A 21,127-nucleotide genomic window follows, 5' to 3' on the forward strand; every position below is an offset into this window, starting at 1 on the left:
CAACGTTACCGGGCGCGCAGAGGGTCTCGGAGGCGTGTCGTACCTGTCGGGTGGTCGCGGGCTCCTCGTTCCCGGTGGGTGAAGGTGTTTCTCCTTCAAGCGATGCTGGGGTGACCGGAGAAGAAGCCATGTCCCCCCGACATCACCTCTCACTAAGCGCCGCTCCTACTGTGACTTTCCTCGGTGTCCTCCAGCGTGCAATACGCTGCCTGGCGCGGTTTGCACGGACGGTGGACCGGTTGCGTCGCTCGTTTCCTGCGCGATCAAAGTGAGTCTTCGGCTGCACAGTGCAGCCACTGTCCCTCCTCCGGCCGGCGGACTAGTCCAGGCGAGGCGGATGACGTTGTCCCGGGTCTCGCTCGCTCTCGCACATGCAGGACTTGGCCCAGTCTGTCTTCTTCTGCCTCACTCTGCGCTCTGCTTTTCACTTCATGTCTTTTTGTTTTGTAAGGTGGCTAACACGATCACTCCTCTTCTGCCTGCAGGACTCTGTGACTGCTCTGTGCTGTGGCAGCACACTCCAGCCTGATAGTTCATTTTACAGCTTTTGGCACTGCGACGCTCTCCTCGGCTCGACAGACACAATCTCACCATGTCGGCACAATATACTGAGTGCAATCCATAACATGATTTTATCTCACTGTAACTTTGAAATCGACCAAATGTTGCGTAAATGACGTGTCACGTGACTTGAGCACATGCACACCCCCTGTCCTCACAGCAGACATTCATCTTAGCCCCCCCCCCCCTTGTGTTTTGAGATCATTGCTGCAACAAAAAGTTGCCACACATATTTCTACATGAAACGTACTGATTCAGTTGGCACATATTTAACTATGGTTGGATGAGACCTGCACTCTGTTTTAATATAATGTTGTTTTGTTTGAGTGGCTGAAATAAAGCTAATAAAATAAATGAATACTAAAATAAAGCTGAATCACATCACAGGAATGACACAGCCCTGTTCCTCCGGGCTGTCAATCTGTGAATCAGCAAACATGTATGATTTATTGTCATTCATTTGCTAAACAAACTTACCTCTGAACTTTGACCCTGACAATTCAATTTTATTTATATAGCGCCAAATCACAACAAAAGTCGCCTCAAGGCGCTTCATAGATACAGAGAAAAACCCAACAATCATATGACCCCCTATGAGCAGCACTTTGGCGACAGTGGGAAGGAAAAACTCCCTTTTAACAGGAAGAAACCTCCGACAGAACCAGGCTCAGGGAGGGGCGGGGCCATCTGCTGTGATTGGTTGAGGTAAGAGAAGAAAAACAGGATAAAGACATGCTGTGGAAGAGAGACAGATGAACCGCTGAGTGTTGTCCCGTCGAGGTGGCTCTTCTATGTTGTGCATTTATGGCACCAAACCACAAATGCAAAGGAAGAAAGGGTCGAGGCACAGCACCCAGCTGCCTGACAATATTCAGGCAACGTCCAAAGCCCCACAAAGGACCTACCCACACCCCACTGGCCCCGCCCAGATCAAGGAGCTGTCACAGCAGACAAAAATGTGAAGTCCGCACATAGTCGCCATGGCACCCACCAACCCACCACACCATCCCCCATGGAGCTACCAGGAGAGGCATACTGGCCCACTGAGGATCACAGAGGAGCAGACCCAGGGGGGCTGACAGCACAGCCCCCACCCACCAGTCGTGCAGCTTATTTTATCTTGTCAGCGTGAGCCCCACCTAAAGGGGACAGAGGGATTAGTGAGTTGCATTAGTGGGGCAGGAGAGAGTGAAGCAGGGGAGCCAATGTCACTGCGATACGACTCCTCAACACCATCCAGCCTGCCCCACCACTCATAATGAGTCCTGCTGTGCTCTGTAGCAATGATGCATTTTATGTGTGTGTGCCAGGTTAGTGCTGTGGATTCAAAGGAGCACAGTTCCACTAAACAGGAGATCAGGATAAACCCCAGTAACCAACCCTGCCCCCGCCATCACATATTCTCAATCCCAACAGAGGCCAGCCCCACAATGACATGCCACACGTGATACACAGCCAACATTACTGTTATAATTACATCTTTATTACTTTCCTTTCAACCTATTGATTTTGCACCTTAAACTTTCTTCGGTTGCTACAAGCCACAAAGTCCTTTATGGTTTGTCTCTGTTGTGTGGAGGGCTGTTTTTAAGAGCTCAAAAATGGGTGTATCAGAGTCAAACAGGCAGCACAGTGGAAAAGTGGTTGGCACTGTTTCCTGACAGCAAGAAGGTTCTGGGTTCAAATCCAACATCTAAGCTGTTTGCATGCTCTCCCCATGTCTGGGTCCTCTCTGGGTTCTCTGGCTCCCACAGTCCAAAGACGAGCAGTTAGTGGGGTTAGGTTGATTGGTGTATGTGCCCATGAGTATGAGTGTACACGGGTGTTTCTCTGTGTTAGTGACAGTCTGACAGAAGGCTGCATCCCTCAGCCTCATGTGGGCTGTGTAGCCCCTTTACCACTGCAGTGAGAGCTCAGACCTGTTTCTGGTGGGTGGTGGACTCCTCCAGGGCTTCCCCTGATTCCCCTTCTGCCACAGAAGACTGTGGCCTCAGAAACTCATATCTGCTTTTTGCAAATGAAGCGAACCTGTTGGGTTCATCAGCAGGGGCGGATCTAGAAGGGTGGCATGGGGTGGCAAGTGCCACCCTAAAATGATCCCTTGCCACCCCAAGTGCCACCCCAGTTTTGCATATGACAGTGTTGTTTATTAAAATAAGTTTAACAGTTTGAGCGTAGTTACAGTCAGCAGTGAATATAAATGCTAGAACTGGATATATTCCATAGTGTCCCCCCCCTGCATCAGTAACAAATGGTTCAGCCCATAGCAGGACGGCTTTTTTCTTGTTTTCAGCAGCAAGTGATGCTTATGATCGTGCCAGAGCACATTTTGAACAACACCATGGGAATTTTGGATGTTACACAGGTGGGTGGATGTTACACTGTGGAAATGAAGGAAGGTGAGTGTTATTAACCCTCTGTGGTCCACGGACACGCTTCACCTCCAGATCACATGACTGATGTGAGCTGACACAGCAACAAGCTGCAGCAACGCTGAGTCTGTTTCAGCCACATTGAAAGTTCGGACTTCAAAGTTTTTTACCAAGGGCGTAGATTGTCACGGACGGAAGTGACGTGTCCCCACCAATAATTTGATCTCTTCCAGTAAAGAAAATCAAACCCGATAGAAAGAAAGAAAACCGATCTGTCAGCGTCTCTATGGAGTGCCAGGACTGCCATAATGCATTAATTAAATACACCATTAAATAATTAATTAAATGTGGCAATAATTAATTAAAATTGGAATTAATTAATTAAATAGTTATGACACATGTAATTAATTAATTATTGACACATGTAATTAATTATTTATGTATTTCACATTTTAATTAATTATTGACACATTTAATTAATTATTGACACATTTAATTAATTATTTAATGATATATTTATTTATTTCATTTTGGCAGTCCTGGCGCCTGGCTCTCATCATGAAATAATTTTATCTGTCAGCATCACCCATCAAACTCAGGGGGCGGGGTTAACGCTGCCCATGCAGCTTCTCTAACATTTGATTGGTTGCCGTGCAAAGTAAGTCAAAACAGGTCGATCCTAGATAATCGATTGCTTGTGTAGACTTGGGGCAGCCAGGTATCCCAGAATGCAGATCAAATCACAGGCAGCAATGGTGGTGGTGTAGTTTTAAAATACCCCGTTTTTCTGTCACCAGCTACACTTTTAACAGTGTTTTAGCCGCGAATGTCGCGACGTATGTCTGGTCAGGTTGTCAACATAGAACATGTTTGCAAAAGTGCTCAGATGTTTTCAGAGATTTCACTAGCTCTGCTAACAGTGAGCATGCAGAGTGCACCGAGGGGGTTACGTTAACCGGTTTGTTTACATATTCCACTCTCCGTGTTCCACATGTTGCATTCGCAGATTCTCATTTTCACCGAACGATCGTCTCTTTCCGCCTGGTCTTGTGTCTCTGTGCTTCTGTAACATAAAGAACGAGCTGACATTTTTCTCACGAAACCAGCGATCAGCTCAACAGACCCTCAGTTTACCTGCATGCATCTGTCAGCTGTTTAACACCTGCTGCTAATTCAAGAAACACGCCTACGTTACCTGGTGATAGTCACAGTTTAACTGGGCAGCCGGTGCTCGATATAAAGCAATGTCAGCGCATTTTTCTGCACAAGATAAGTAAATATAGTGTTTTCCCCGAGCGCAGAGCTGCTGGAGCTCGTTTCCTTACAGAGCACTTTATAGGCGAACAGCTTCATCAGCGGCTGATGTCCAATCACCGGCACACAGCTTTGAAACCTCAGCTGAGTTTTAGCTCTCAGTGGTTAAACGCTGGACTTCATTCACTCAGGTTCTGTCTGTCGGGTCACGTTTACTTCGCTGTTTTATTTACAACTGAGCAAATCGGTTTGGCTGAGGTTAAAGTTACGTTTCATAACTGCATAGTTTCACAGACGTTTAATGGTTCACATGTGTTAGACTGAACTATCATCTAAATATCATCTGTTTTTTAATAGTTATTCAACTGTATTCTAAGCACCAGCTGTCTGTTAGAATGTGATTTTTTCTCTCTCTGTTGGCAGAGGTATAAAAATGCGCAGGAACATCTGACATGCATGGCAAACTTCACCGACGATATTTAGGGAGGAATAAACACACATCAAACATAAATGAACCATTTGTCTGTCTCCATAATTGAGAGCATTTTCTCTTCTTATGTCAACACTCTCTCTCTCTCTCTCTTTTTTTTTGCTTTTTCGGTCATGTTATGTTTACCTGTCAAAGGCTTGTTACAAACTATGAAACACATTGTGCAGACTTCTGGATGTTAGAAGAAAACTAATACTGCTCATGAATGAGACTAAAGGCAGGAAGGTGTCCTTTAAAACTAAACATGTTAATAGGACCTCCCTGTTTATATCATAGTTTATGATATAGCACGTGTATTTCAGTAATAGCTGAGGCCACTATACGTGCTGGCCTCATATCAAATGTGAAGGCAGACTGAGTCTATGTTTGACGTTTGTTTATATCTAATCTTCCTTTTCAAACATTTAAACAGCAGCGAGTCTGCAGCTGAGGGAACACAAACTCAGGTTTGCTCGTTTCTTGGATTCATTTGGTGATTTATTAAATGTATAACTGTTATTCTAATCTGCTGCTGAGTCTCTTACACTTTTCTTTATGCTGTATATTTTCACGTCTCTGGAATAGTTGGCAGTTAGATAGTCAGCTGGGAAACTTTGTGTTAACTCATGGAGCTGAGGATATCGTGGATATGCTGACCTCGCTGCGTGGTGTACAGAGCGAGGTCAGCATGATTAATATTCACAATAAAAATATTAGCCGAACATCATGAAGTCTGTATGTGTTTCATAGTGTCGAACAACCTTTGTACAGTTAAAGCCAGCAGTTACTACATGACAGAAACACCAACGTTATCTCTTTTATGTGTTTATACACAGGTCACGCTGATTACTGAACAAAAACCCAAAGATCAGATGTTAAACAGGTTTATTTGCTCTCTCTCCTCTTAAACATGTTTTTAATGTTAGTTATAATTCAGACTGAAACACGTAGGACACATAAGAACATCAGGAAATAAAACATCGATAAATATAACCTCAGTAAAAGAAGTCAGCGGGGGTTACTACAGCTGTGTACCGGGGCCTGCGCTTTGTCGGTGGGATCGCTTGCGAGGCGAGCGGGTCTATCCCACGCTTTGCCGTGAGACTGGGCAGACATCTCCGACATCATCGAAGCACTTTTGCAAAGAGGCTGTATCTTGACAAACCGACCAGACACATGAAGATTAAACCGCTACATTCTCGGCTAAAAAAATATTAAAACGGTATTTGGTGACACACACACAGGATTTTTCAAAGCTCAGTTCTGTTAGCTTCCACATGCCGGTTGTTGTGTGCTAGAAACAATGGCCACCAGGCCAAAGCAATGGTTTTGACTCGATCAGCGTTAACCCCGCCCCCTGAGTTTGATGGGTGATGCTGACAGATAAAATTATTTCATGATGAAAGCCAGGCGCCAGGACTGCCAAAATGAAATAAATAAATATATCACTAAATAATTAATTAAATGTGTCAATAATTAATTAATTAAATGTGTCAATAATTAATTAAATGTGTCAATAATTAATTAAATGTGTCAATAATTAATTAATTAAATGTGTCAATAATTAATTAATTAAATGTGTCAATAATTAATTAAATGTGTCAATAATTAATTAAATGTGTCAATAATTAATTAATTAAATGTGTCAATAATTAATTAATTAAATGTGTCAATAATTAATTAATTAAATGTGTCAATAATTAATTAATTAATTGTGTCAATAATTAATTAATTAATTGTGTCAATAATTAATTAAATGTGTCAATAATTAATTAATTAAATGTGTGAATAATTAATTAATTAAATGTGTCAATAATTAATTAAATGTGTCAATAATTAATTAATTAAATGTGTCAATAATTAATTAAATGTGTCAATAATTAATTAATTAAATGTGTCAATAATTAATTAAATGTGTCAATAATTAATTAATTAAATGTGTCAATAATTAATTAAATGTGTCAATAATTAATTAATTAAATGTGTCAATAATTAATTAATTAAATGTGTCAATAATTAATTAAAATGTGAAATACATAAATAATTAATTAAATGTGTCCTCATAAGACTTTGTCCTCATAAGACTTTGTTGTTACACTATCTCTTACCGTACATAACCAAATCTCCATTTGCACTATTTGCCCATTTGCACTACTCTGCCTGGTTTGCACTCAATGTCATTTACTCATTATATTGTATATTGTATAGCTTTCTTGTTATATGTAAAAATTGTATTGTATTCATTTATTTAAATTTTACTTTTTAATTATTTTACTTGCATTTTTAATCACTCTTATATTTAAATGTTCATTTGCTATTTTATCTAGGGATTGAGAGTAACGAAGTTTCTATTCTCTGTATGTCCTGTACATGTGGCAGAATTGACAATAAAGCTGACTTTGACTTTGACTTTGACTTGAAATGTGTCAATAATTAATTAATTACATGTGTCATAACTATTTATTTAATTAATTAATTCCAATTTTAATTAATTATTGCCACATTTAATTAATTATTTAATGGTGTATTTAATTAATGCATTATGGCAGTCCTGGCACTCCATACTTCTCACCCAGCGGTGCCCAAAGAGTTAAATTACTTCTACTGGAGTCCTGGTCATGTGACAAGTATGGCCAATGTGATTGGCTGAGCCTGTCAGGGAGCTCTGTTTAGTTTCAGCAGCGGCAAGCCTGCGCTGCGAGGAGGAGAGGAGGACGGCAGCAAAGAGGAAGAAGCTGGATGTAAGAAAGTGTTTTTCAAAGAAACCTGTGAGTCACTTAGAGCCAAGTTCACTCATAAAATGTGTCACAATAACGTTACAGGTAGTGATGGCTAAATGAAGCTTTCTGAAGCTTGTATTGAAAAACGGTTCATTACTCGAAGCTTTTCAACACAGTCCTCTCTGGTGACATCTGGTGGCCAAAAATATGAAGAGCAGCTTGAATCCACAAAAGAAAACCAACTGCTTCATAATGACTGCTCACTCTACAGAGTGGAGTTCTGTCTGATATTGGGCCGCCGCTGTGTTGCTTTGAACGTGTATTTTTTGGTGGTTAAAAAATGTGTTTTATTTGTTTAATAAATAGTTTTGACCGGTAAACTCTCCTTGTTTAAACATGCACCATGGTGTGGTCTTTCTTTGCTTGTGACTTCTTGATGTTGGTAAATACAATAATTGAAAAATACCACGTTACATATATATACATGTAATAATGTACAACACATTATGGAGTATGCTTCTGCTGTGAGGTCCTGCCTCCATGCAGGTATGCATTTAATCGAGGCTGTTAGAATTATATGTCTAATGTTAAAATGTTGGTGTCACGGTTTGCGGGGGCAAGCCGTGTGGAATATATATAGGACCAAAAGGCGGCAGCTCTGGTGCAGGTGAGTGTTTATTAACAACAAAAATGCAAACAACAAAGGCGCTAGGAACATGAAACTGAAACCTAAACTGGGTAAACTAACACACAAACCAGGAATGACGGTGCAGGGAGGTCCGGGGAAATACATGCAGGGAGACCGAGGGGAAACAACACAGACGAACCAGCAACAACTATGACAGAAGACACAACTTAAATACACTCAGAGAACACAGGGGGATTACATACAGGTGGGGACACAGCTGGGAGTAATTAACATGACGAGACTAGGGAGGCAAACTGAAAACACTCACATAAGACACAGACCTTCACAATAAAACAGGAACTTACACATGAAAGGACACAAACTAAGAAACGCAGACTAGATATAGGAACACACGGGCAGAACAGAGTAAACACTAACCAGAGGAAGAACAGAACCAAAATCGCGAAGAGAAAACACAAAACGCTGGGTCAAAAGGACCCAGGATCATGACAGTACCCCCCCCTCAAAGGCTGGCTCCAGACAGCCCAACAAGAAACAGCCAGAAAAAACAGAAAACAACCCAACCAGGGCGGGCGGCGGGGGCCCAGGAAAGAGGGCTCGAAGCAAAACAAAACCGGAGCACCAGAAGGCCAAAAGACAAAAACAAAAAAAAAACGAGCCCAAAACCAAAAGAAACGAAGCACACCAGAACACAGGAAAAAAACAGAGTCCAAAACAGAAGAGTTCAGGGGGCCGACAGCACAGGAGTCCAAAACAGTTCGGGGGGCCGGCCAGGGGGCCGACAGCACAGGAGTCCAAAACAGTTCGGGGGGCCGACCGTGCGGACGGCAACGGCGGCGACGTGGATACAGTTCGGGAGGCCGGCCGTGCGGACGGCAACGGCGGCCACTCAGGCGATGGCGGTCCGGGGGCCGGCCGTGCGGAAGGCAGCGGCGGCCACTCAGGCGATGGCGGTCCGGGGGCCGGCCGTGCGGAAGGCAGCGGCGGCCACTCAGGCGATGGCGGTCCGGGGGCCGGCCGTGCGGAAGGCAGCGGCGGCGCCCAAGTGTCAGGCGCACCGGCCGAGGCTTGGAGGGCACAGGACCAGGCGACGCTGAAGCAGAGGCCGGACCAGGCGTAACAGAAGCACAGGCAGAGGCCGGACCAGACGAGGACGAAGACTCGGATGAAGCCGGACCAGACGAGGCTGCAGCTGGCGATGAGGCTGCAGCTGGCGATGAGGCTGCAGCTGGCGATGAGGCTGCAGCTGGTGATGAGGCTGCAGCTGGCGATGAGGCTGCAGCTGGCGATGAGGCTGCAGCTGGCGATGAGGCTGCAGCTGGCGATGCAGATGGTGGCTGGATGGGCTCCTCGGGCCCTCCAGCTGATGTAGCATGGTGCTGGTGCCCAGCTGACGAGGAAGGTTGCTGAACGGGCCCCTCGGACCCTCCAGCAGAGACAGGAGGCTGAACGGGCCCCTCGGACCCTCCAGCCGACGAGGCATGAGGCTGGTGTGGTTCTCCGGAACCACCAGCTGACGAGGAAGGCTGCTGGACGGGCTCCTCGGGCCCCCCAGCTGAAACAGGAGACAAAGGCCGGAGCGGTCCCTCGGGTGGCTGCTTAAACTCCAGGGGTCCAGAATCAGCTGAGGACTGGGACCTAGCCTCTGGGGAAGCCCTGGAGCGGCAAACAGTGCCAATGGCGGCTGAACCAGGAAAAGCACCTTGAGGTGAAATTAAACCTTCTCCCTGCACGGAGTGAATGAGTGAAGCCGATGATACTGGGGCCTGCGCTACAGGCGGCACTGGAGCTACTGGGGCCTGCGCTACAGGCGGCACTGGAGCTACTGGGGCCTGCGCTACAGGCGGCACTGGAGCTACTGGGGCCTGCGCTACAGGCGGCACTGGAGCTACTGGGGCCTGCGCTACAGGCGGCACTGGAGCTACTGGGGCCTGCGCTACAGGCGGCACAGGAGACTGAACTGAGGGCGGCACAGGAGACTGAACTGAGGGCGGCACAGGAGACTGAACTGAGGGCGGCACAGGAGACTGAACTGAGGGCGGCACAGGAGACTGAACTGAGGGCGGCACAGGAGACTGAACTGAGGGCGGCACCGGAGACTGAACTGAGGGCGGCACCGGAGACTGAACTGAGGGCGGCACCGGAGACTGAACTGAGGGTGGCACCGGAGACTGAACTGAAGGAAGCACAGGAAACTGAGCTGAGAGTGGCTGCGGGGGAGCTAACTTAGCTGCCGGTAGCTGCACAGGCGATAAGCAGCTCGCGTTGATATCCGCCACACAAAACGCAGCCCCTGAATGAACAGTCATGCAGTCCGAAAATGAAAAACAGTCCTCACTCACCACAGCCGGCGAATTAGAAGTCCGAACGTCCAGCTGTGGGGTGGCGCGCTTACGGCGCGATCGGCGTCTCCTCCCCGCAGACGGCTCCGACGGGCCGGGCAAGATCACATCCGGCGAGTCGGGCAGCGAGGCAGGAGTGGCCGAGAGAAGGTGCGGTGTGAGCCGGAGAAAAGCCTGCATGGTCGGAGGAAGCGAGTTCAATAGCCATGGCAGGCCGGAAAAGAGCCGTTGCAGCCGGTCTTCTGCTGCGCGGCGAAGCTCTTCCGGGGGATGTTCCAGCCATAGGCTGAGAAGGATCTCCACATTGTACGTGATGTCGTCCTGGAGCTCCTCGGACGGATTTACAGCCGCTGGGTCCATGGTGGCTGGTTTGTTCTGTCACGGTTTGCGGGGGCAAGCCGTGTGGAATATATATAGGACCAAAAGGCGGCAGCTCTGGTGCAGGTGAGTGTTTATTAACAACAAAAATGCAAACAACAAAGGCGCTAGGAACATGAAACTGAAACCTAAACTGGGTAAACTAACACACAAACCAGGAATGACGGTGCAGGGAGGTCCGGGGAAATACATGCAGGGAGACCGAGGGGAAACAACACAGACGAACCAGCAACAACTATGACAGAAGACACAACTTAAATACACTCAGAGAACACAGGGGGATTACATACAGGTGGGGACACAGCTGGGAGTAATTAACATGACGAGACTAGGGAGGCAAACTGAAAACACTCACATAAGACACAGACCTTCACAATAAAACAGGAACTTACACATGAAAGGACACAAACTAAGAAACGCAGACTAGATACAGGAACACACGGGCAGAACAGAGTAAACACTAACCAGAGGAAGAACAGAACCAAAATCGCGAAGAGAAAACACAAAACGCTGGGTCAAAAGGACCCAGGATCATGACAGTTGGTGACACAATAATTTCATCCTAATGGCACTGACGTATTCATAGGGTTCATTTTTGAGACAATATATCATGAGGTAGTCACGATTTTGCAAATTTTCCACCTTGTAGTGCAGTTTGCACAGTTTTAAAATGCACTCAGCCTACAAACATTACTGACGAGTCAGGATCTGCACAAAGTGACAGAAACACTGAAGCAGCTGCACATTTTATTCTTATTGTCATGTTTGTCCTGTTTGTCAGGTGACAGAAGAACCAACACAGAGCTCAGAGAGCAATGGTGACACAAGGTCACAGGTGAAACTGGAGGATGACCTGATGGTTCATGACTGTATTTGAAGCACATGTGTGACTGCATGTATGTGGAGTGTCTCACTGTTATTGATCAGGTGACAGAGGCAGCTCTGCCATGTAGCTCAGAGGTGGAGAGGAGAGCTCACAGGTGACTGTAGATTAACTAGTATTTATCATGACAGTTGTCAGGCTGCTGATGTAAACTGATTCATTAGTGTATGTTTGACAAAGAATCTGAATTGACACGTCTCACTTTTTATATGACACGAATCCATGTGTTACTTTATCAGGTGACAGTATGTCCTAGTGCAGTCAGAGGGGAGGAGCCAGGGCCAAAGGTGAGGCCCATCAAGCACAGAATAATAATTTAATCTGAGGATAAAACGCAGGTACTGAGGCTGAAAGAAGCTTCAGTGCTCTCAGAAGACTAAAAACATGCTAAGGTCAACAATGACTCAAACGAGATGAAACAATGCTGCTGTGTGTCCACCAGCAGAGACTGGACAGTATAGATGGAAACCAACATGCCAGCAGTTTGTCTCTGTTAGTGAGAGGAGCAGGCCTGTGTTTGGCTGCTTCACATAGTGGACACTGAGTTGTTGTGTGGGACACCAGTAGGATTAATGTCTGTTGCTGTAACAGCAGCTCATGTTTAGAATAAAAAGCTCACTGATCTGATCGGGGCAACAGTGCCTAAACTGTTGCATCATGTTGCTGAGAGATCTTTTACTTTGTGGTCATCTGAGATCATCATCAACTTTATTTATAAAGCACTTTAAAACAACCACAGCTGAAACAAAGTGCTGTACACTGGAACTGTAAAATAAAATTACATGAGATATAAATAAAACACAAATAAAAGAAGAGTGAAATCATTAATTAAATAACTACTTCAATTAAAAAAGAAACTAAGTCTCACTGAGGTTAAAAGCCAAGGAATAAAAGTGGGTTTTAAGACGTGATGTAAAAGTGGACAGTGAAGGGGCCTCTCTAACATGCATGGGCAAATGATTCCATAACTTGGAGCCACAATAGAGAAGGCCCCGCCCCCTCTGAGCTTCCTCCTGGATCTCGGTACCTCCAGGAGCAGCTGGTCAGCTGACCTGAGAGACCGACAGGGTGTGTGGGGATGAAGAAGCTCAGAGAGGTAAGGCGGGGCAAGACTGTGAAGGCATTTAAAAACAAACATAAGAATTTTAAAATGAACTCTAAAAGACACAGGCAGCCAGTGCAGAGAGGCTAGCACAGGGTTATATGCTCTCTTTTTTGAGTTCCTGTTAGGAGTCGTGCAGCCGCATTTTGAACCAGCTGCAGACGTGAGAGCAATGACTGACTGACCCCCACATAAAGTGAGTTACAGTCGTCCAGGCGGGAAGAAATAAAAGCATGGATCACTGTTTCAAGGTGCTGCCTCGAAAGAAAAGATTTTACTCTTGCCAGTCGCCTTAAATGATAAAAACCGGACTTCACCACTGCTCTGATTTGGTTGTCCAATTTAAAATCACTGTCCAACTTAAAACCAAGGTCAGTAGATGAGTAGTTTTATGGACAAAACCAACTATATATATATATACACATATATATATATATATATATATATATATATATATATATATATATATATATATATATATATATACACATATATAGTATATATATATATATACTATATATGTGTATAGTATATATATATATATATATACTATATATATATATATATATATATACTATATATATACTATATATGTGTATATATATATATATAGTATATATATATACACATATATAGTATATATATATACATACTATATATGTGTATATATATATAGTATATATATATACACATATATAGTATATACACTGTCAAATGCAAAACTGGGGTGGCACTTGGGGTGGCAAGGGATCATTTTAGGGTGGCACATGCATGCCACCCTTCTAGATCCGCCCCTGAAGACATCACATGTTTGCAAAAGTGCTCTAATGTTTTCGGAGACAACCCCTTGGCTTCCGTACTTGCGCATCGCTGTTCCACTGATGTATTGTTGTTCTAGTTAGAGTATTGTTGTTAGCCTATAGCCTATCATTCAGCATCGCCTCACTCAAAACGCGCAATGGGTGCTTCGACTTACGAAAATGTTCGACTTACGAAAGACCTTCGGAAACGAATTAATTTGGTAAGTCGGGGTTCCACTGTACCTTACAGTGTAAACAAGTATGACTAGGTGTCTGTTGAGTCTCAAGTAAGTTGCCTGCAATGATATTTAAAGTCCAGCAGGTGTCAGTATGGAGCAAAACAGCAACACTGTGTCGACACAGTATCGGTACAGTTTGGGGAATGTGCTGAAACGCTTCACGAAGCCTCATCTACCCATCACTAAACAAAACTAACCTCAAACCTGAAATCCTTAGAAAGATATGCAGGGAGACGTGAAGGAGACGACACAGACGAACCAGCGACGAACACGAGACAACACACACTATAAATACACAGAGGGGAAACTACACACAGGAGGGAGGCACGGCCGATTCTGATTGACAAGACGAGACAGGGGAAACGCAAACTGAACACTCTGGCATAAGACACAGACCTTCACAATAAAACAGGAAATGCAGAAGGAAGCCACATAACAAACCCTAAAACTAGAACTCAGGAAACACTAAAAAACTAAGGAACCGTGAGAAGGAACCAAAACTCAAAAAACACTGGGCCACCCACCCAGGACCATAACACTTCAGATCTGAGCAAGCACGCTGCCATGGGAACGTGACATTGACAGAGAAACCCCCGGATCCTCCCCCTGACATGACCGCTGTGGGCAGACCTCCACCCGCCCCACTCGGGAGTGGAAACACAAAACATTATTTTATGTCATGTGCTGGAATATACAGGAAATAGGTTTAAATGTTAAACACATTTCATCAAGTCAAAAACAGCTATAATATAATTTAATCTTTTCTTGATGCATAAAATAAAAAGATTAAAAACAATAAAACAATTAAAAGAAAGGCTTTTTAATTTGATTCATTTCTATATGATGGATTATGCAGAAAAAGTCTCGGGCTGAAACGTCTACTTTCTACTTTATTACGTATTCAAGTCGTGTTTTTTTAAAGAGTAAAGTAACCAAATACTTTTGAAAATAAGTAATCAGTAAAGACATGGGATTACTTAGTAACTGAGTGCTTATTTCCAGTAACTTGAGCAGCACAGCTTGTAATGAAGTAAATGTTGTGTATGCTGTGAATGAAAGAGAGCCTGGTGAGGTGAGTCAGTCTTTACACAGCTCTGTTAACAACATGTTGTTGCTGCTGCACAAAGATCAGGAATGCTGCAAACTGAATCTCTGCTGCAGGCAGTGACTCGTTTTTCTAGTTTAAACTTCCCTGGAAGATTGTTCAACTTGAAAACAGCCAACATCATTATCAACACCTCTCACTGTAAACTCAAACCATAAAACCCTTAAGGATCCACGGCCTTATGGTTCTTTAAACCGATGATCTTAAACATGTGAGCTCATCAGAACTGAAAATGAAGACAACCAGTTGGCTCAATTCTACCGAGTGCAGCTACATTTCAAGCTTAAATACATTTCTCCTGTAACTGTGTTTTCTTGGCCTCCATCAATGAAATACTGCACAGTTTATATTTAATAAATATGCAAACATTTTAAAAAGAAAACATGTTTAAGATCGTGTAAGTACTGTTGAATATGTTAATGGCAGGTTTGATGAAATGACAAACGTGGTCAGTCTGATGTATGATCTGATGCAAACTGCAGTTCTGTTAAATACTGTGTTGACATGTTGATGCGTCACAAAGATCAGGTCTGCTCCAAATGAAACTCTGCTGCAGTTACCAGTGTTTCCAGTTTAAACTTCCATGGAGACTGTGTGCTTGGCTGAAAACAGCAGCATCATTGAAACACGTCTGATTGTCATGAATATGATGTGAGAGCGAGCAGAGAGCTGATGCTGACTTTAGTAAAGAGCTCAGCTGTGACTGACTGTGTGGATTATATATGTTATACCTGGAAGTGTCTCTGCATGTCTGTGACTCTGGATTAATGTGATCCGTGAACAACTTTGTGACGTCTGCATGTTAGTGATGGTCTCACAGTAAAGTCTAGAGTATTACATGAAACACAACCTTATTGACGCCACTGATTTGTGTGTTGTTTCCCAGAACACGCGACTCTTAGCAAGACATTCTTGGAGATACACGTTTACCTCGTAAAGTCTGGTTAGCGTTGCTGAAAGGTTTTAATTCAACCCAAACAATGATGCTGAAATAAAAGTCCGAGACAAAACTGTTTGGTTCCAGTGTGTCCAAACTCTGATCTTGTGTTTCCTATATTAGAGCTGGAAAGCTGCTGAACACGTTTCCATGTTAGTTCCTGCAGCAGCCACTGAAACAGCATTTCTACAGTCCAGCACTGATTCAGCTCATAACAAGGTTCAGGTTGGTTCCTGCTGTAGACTCTAATAAAAAATGACTATCTATTACAAACCAGACAATTTTTCTTGGATTGATGTTTTGTAAATGTCCACAGCAGTAGGTGGAGGAGGAGGTGGGGCCCTCAGGCAGCAGACTCTCTTTGTAGAACCAGGAAACCAATCAGAAGGAACTCGGGTTAAAGAGAGCGAGGAGGATTCAAATGCAATGATATCCTGCTCAGCTACAGCTGAGAAGTTTCCTTATGAGGAAGTAGGAGAGCCGCTGACCTTGGCTATTAGCTCCTTTTCTCAAACCTCAGCTGTTGCATTCTCCACAACTGTTACTCCACCACGTCCACGTTGGTCAACGATGCATGAAGGGACTCATGCTGTTTAGAGAGGGAGAGTGTAATCTCTGGTTATTTTATTGCTATGGTGTTTTATTTTAAATGTTACTTTTTGTAGAGCAGTGAGTTTCCCCATGTACCATGAATGCACCGTAGTGCTGCTCATGGTTTCACTGCATCTGTCTGCATGGAGCAGGGTGAGTTTCTCTGTATATAGAGCCTGTGTTTCTTTAGCTCCATGAAACGAGGCACTGATTTTGTTTTGTAGACGCACAAAGCTGTTGTCAAAGTTTCTGTCCAGTAACGTGTTGAACCACAGAGTTTATTCTGTGAAGAAGATCCTGGTGAATCTCGTTTATTTGCAAATTGAATTGTGGTTCACAGTCCGGTGTCTGACTTCTAAAACCAGTCAGGATACGACGTTTTGTTGGAAATGTGATTTCTTAGCTGTGTTAGCCTGTGAATGGATGCTAGCGTATCCACATGTGCTCCCTGGGCTAACTTGTGTTGTTAGTTTCAGCTAACACACCATGTGAGACACTTTCCATGGTTCCTTTGCACTCAAATGTATTTTGTTATGGCCAATAAGAACTGCACAGATGTAAGATATGTGGAGACAAAGACCACAGCAAAATTAGACTTTTATTGCATTTTGTACAGATGTGATACAGGAACCATCAGTTGATTGAAATATGTGCTTAATTACAAGTGAAGTCACCGGTTTCCTTGGAGGCTGTAGATGCAACGATTCACCTCTAAAAAGATTCAGTTTTTCTAACACCGAGATCTCAGGATGTTGCTACTTTATTTGATCTATTTATTTATTTATAGCACTTAACAAAACTGATGTACTCAGCTGAGACGGACACAGGGTTCATACGGGTGCTTGAAATCCGTGAAAATCCTTGAATGTTGTCTTTTCAAGGTTTGAAAAGTGCTTGAATTTCAGATGTGGTGCTTAAAAGTGTAACTGTATTTCATTCACCACAAATAACTATCTGGTTGAATACTTTTCTTGTCAGATATAAAAATAAAATGAGTCGCAAAATGTAAAAGCAAAATTTCCCCGCCTGGCTGCCTTGCGTCTGTTTCACCGTGTGACCCCGCCCCTCCGTCGGACAGTCGGGGATGAGTGCGCTAGCATACCTGTAGGTCGCTGTTTTAATGAGTGTTTGATGGAACAAATGGCGGAGTTTGCGCTCTCCAGTCATGATAGGTGAGTGCTAGTAAATAATTTTCCAGTATGTGTATGTTACACACGCTATTTTTAAAAAATTATGATTATTATGTTGCTATCAAACTCGCTGGAGCAATGATCGAAATGCACTGAGTGTGATGCAGTATGGCAGCGCTGTTATGGAATATGCTGTGAACATAGCTAACATCACTTAGCAGTGATATGAGTTAATTTACTCAAGTGAAAACTTTAAACATTAGCCCGATACATAACTATCAGTGTGTGAATGTGTGTGTGAATAGGTGGATGATTGTGTAGAGTGTAAAGCGCTATACAAATACAGACCATTTACCATAACTAGCTAACTTAGGCTTTCTGATTAACCCTCTGGGGTCGACGGACCCAGAGTCTCCATTTCAACTTGGGTCGAACGTGCGGACTTCAAACTATGTACCAGCTTTTAAATCGTGTTGATAGGCCTCGTAAAACTGATGTTTTTTCTGAATAAAACTGGCGTTTCCTCCGGGAAGAAACGGTAAAAACGGCGTTTTCTAAGGAGAGCGCTAGCAAACACGCTTTGATTGTGAGTGAAAAAAGAAAAAACACTCCTTCCCTATTGGTGGAAAAATGGACCAATCAAAAAATGATATGGCAACATGTGGCATGTGGTTGTTTGGGAAGAGAGAGAGAGAGAGAGAGAGATTTGATAGGTGAGAGGTTTGTGACGTTTACCGTGTTTGGAGTCTCAGGTTAGTGTGTTGTCTTGTGTAGTTAGTGTGTAGTTGTTGTTTTGTGTGTCAGTTCTACTAGTGAACGCCACAGTTGCTGCCTTAAAGCCACCAAAGGCAGGTTGCAGTGTAAGCGCTGACACAGCTGCTGTCAGACCTGCAGGTTTATCCCTGTGCTGCTCTCCTCTGTGTCACAGTGACACAAACTATTTTTGCATAAATCATTTTTGTGTCTTCTTCTTTGATGCAGAACAGCTGATTGTTCTGTACATAGTTTGAAATGGTTATATGAAAAACGTCTGAGCCTCGGCTGCATTTTTAGCTCAACAGTACCAAATAACTTTGTTGTTTGCAAAACTTGTGCATATTTTTTAAAAATGCACAATTTCTATTTGCATTTCAAGTTACGAAAATGATTTGTTAAACATGCTTCTGGTTTTTACAGTCAAAAATATCACTTTCTACTCATGTTTTAAGCACAATATTTACATATTTACAGTTTGTCAAAATGAGAAAATAACAGTTTTAAAGGTGAAATCTAGAGAACAAATCAAAAGTAGTCAGAAACGGCCAATTACAGCCTGGACCCCAGAGGGTTAGAGGCTAAAAGCAAAGTTGTCACCAAGTACTGTTTATATTCGTGTGTACAGCTGCAGCTTCTTTGAGTATTAACTTGGTGCCTTTGGGTGAAATAACGGTAATGTGACCGATCCATATGGTCACAAAGAATAGCCTCTTGTTTCTGTGCTACCAAAGTTTCATTCAAACTGTTTATCATCAGCACCGACACATCAAACTACTTAAAGATTATAAATGTCTTCAAGCTCACACTGAGGCCTGTGGGGCACAATCAGCCACTGCGACAGTACACACATTTATGTGTGTTTGTATATGAATATTTCATACTTACAGGCTGCCTGTTTATTTAAGGGAGATGAACAAAAAAGCTTGAAAAAGGACCTTGAAAGTGCTTAAAAAGTACTTGAATTTCACCCTGAAAAAGGTGTATGAACCCTGTGGACAGCGTGCCTGACACGTATCACTCACACGTTTTATTTTAGTAGGAAAAGTCAGACTTTGAGCTGTGACATTCAATCGTTGCTTTTTCTCGGTGAGAATAGTATTTTACATGATTATAATAGAAAACTAAAATCTTTGTAGATGTTGACAAACATTAAAAACTGAACAGCTGTAAGCAAACAAACACCAGCTAACACGTAGATACTAAACCTTTTTATCTCACTGCAGTGAAAATGAACTGCAACATTAATTTGATGACATTAAACTCAATTGATTTTTTCATTTTCTATACTTTAGGTGAGCAACACACGAGTTATTGTGACATTAAAATACAAACGAGTCATTTGGGGATTTTGTTTCCACCTCTCATGATCTTATCTTAGGTTTGACTGGTCTTTATAAACAGCTCCACTCTGCCTGATCTGAACTGTAAGAGTTGATAAAATCATTTTGTATGTTCCTATTTAATGTCAGCATGAACACAAGTTTATGTGTCTGCATGTTTATTCCTGGAGGTGAGCCTGTATATGACAGCACTGTTTAATATTATATCTGCTTTAATACAGATGCTTAAAAAGGTTAAAGTCCTGACTTTGAGTCTCCACTGTGAGAAGCTCAGCAGCTCTGAGAACTCTCTAAAGTCTTCTTCATCCTGATCACCATCTTCACTCTGTTGGAGCGTCCATGAGTGTCACTGAGTGTTCTCAGTAAAGTTTGTTTGAAGGAAAAACACCATCAGTCTGTTAAGTCGTGTGGAAATGCGGAGAGTCTGTGAGCTGCATTCACAAACAGGTTGGATCACTCTGAATGACAGCGATTAGAGGAGGGTCTTCCATCAGTACCAAGCTCTGCTGATTTTCATTAATAAAACTTAAACCTGCTCAGTGAAAAACAGAGTGAAATCAGACAAGACTGAGTCCACTTTTAACTTTGTTTCGTCAGATTTAACAGGAACTCATCTGAAGATCAGCCTCCTCCCTGTACGGGGAAAATTCCTATCAAGTCTCCACCTGTCCTGCTTCAGGTGAAGCCCCGCCTCCTTCCAGGAATCACCTGTGTGTCTGTGTTTAGTGTGCAGCTGTGCAGCTTGTTGTTGGTGTGTGAAGAAGCTGTAAGTTTGCTCTGTTTCCTCCTTTAACAGTTTGTCTTTAGGAACTTTATGAGCAGATCAGGAAGTGAGACGTTTGTATTTACATAAAATAAAACCAATGAGATGATTTGATGATTGGCTGAATCCACTCTGGTTATCAGTCAGTAACTCTGCACTCAAACATTTGTCTTTGATAAACAGTTTAAAACGATCTGAATGAAACTTTGGATCCAACATCACTGGTGGAACAATGATCGTCCCTTTAACTGGAAACAGATGAAACCAGTTTGTTCTTCAGAAGCCGACATTCAGGTTTTACTGAGTGACGTCAAAACAACATGAAGCTGCTCCAGCTCAGTTCAGGGTCACTGCAAACAGAGATAATCAGAAGTAAATACAGACTCTCTCACACACCATCAATATTTAAGGATGTTTTCACTGCGGTTTAAATCCTACATATACTTGATGTTGATGCAGGAGTAAAGCCTCTCAGAATCAAACACATTTAAGCCTCTGTGACTCAGGACTGTGTGAAGTGCACAATCGAACACTTTTTAATCTGTTTCAAGTTAAACACAATGAAGTGTTCAAAGGAAAAACATGTTACTATGTGAATCCTGCTTGATGGACCAGAGCAGAGCCTCCCTCTGTGCTCTGTTCATCACTCTGTCAGTCTGAGTTATTCATGAAGCACAAGGAGCTGATGATAAGCTGGTTAATGTTGGCACACACACACACTGTGACACTGTCAGAC

At 43.2% G+C, this 21,127-nt stretch overlaps 1 protein-coding gene across 2 annotated transcripts in view; it reads left to right on the forward strand.

Annotated features, from left to right (window-relative positions):
- LOC146577113 (protein NLRC3-like) overlaps positions 1–21,127 on the forward strand; it is a 560,242-nt gene that overhangs the window by 121,697 nt on the left and 417,418 nt on the right. The window contains exon 6 of one of the 2 annotated variants that reach the window (XM_085268107.1): positions 11,534–11,563. The exons of the other annotated variant lie outside the window; for it this stretch is intronic. Within the exon in view, the coding sequence (XP_085124233.1) occupies positions 11,534–11,563 (30 nt within the window). The remainder of the gene's footprint in view (positions 1–11,533; positions 11,564–21,127) is intronic. 2 annotated transcript variants of the gene reach the window in all.

The sequence above is a fragment of the Mchenga conophoros genome, linkage group LG3 (assembly GCF_057382185.1).
Source record: "Mchenga conophoros isolate Kocher_MC1m ecotype Shallow Benthic linkage group LG3, M_conophoros_male_GT1.1, whole genome shotgun sequence".
NCBI classification, from domain to species: domain Eukaryota; kingdom Metazoa; phylum Chordata; class Actinopteri; order Cichliformes; family Cichlidae; genus Mchenga; species Mchenga conophoros.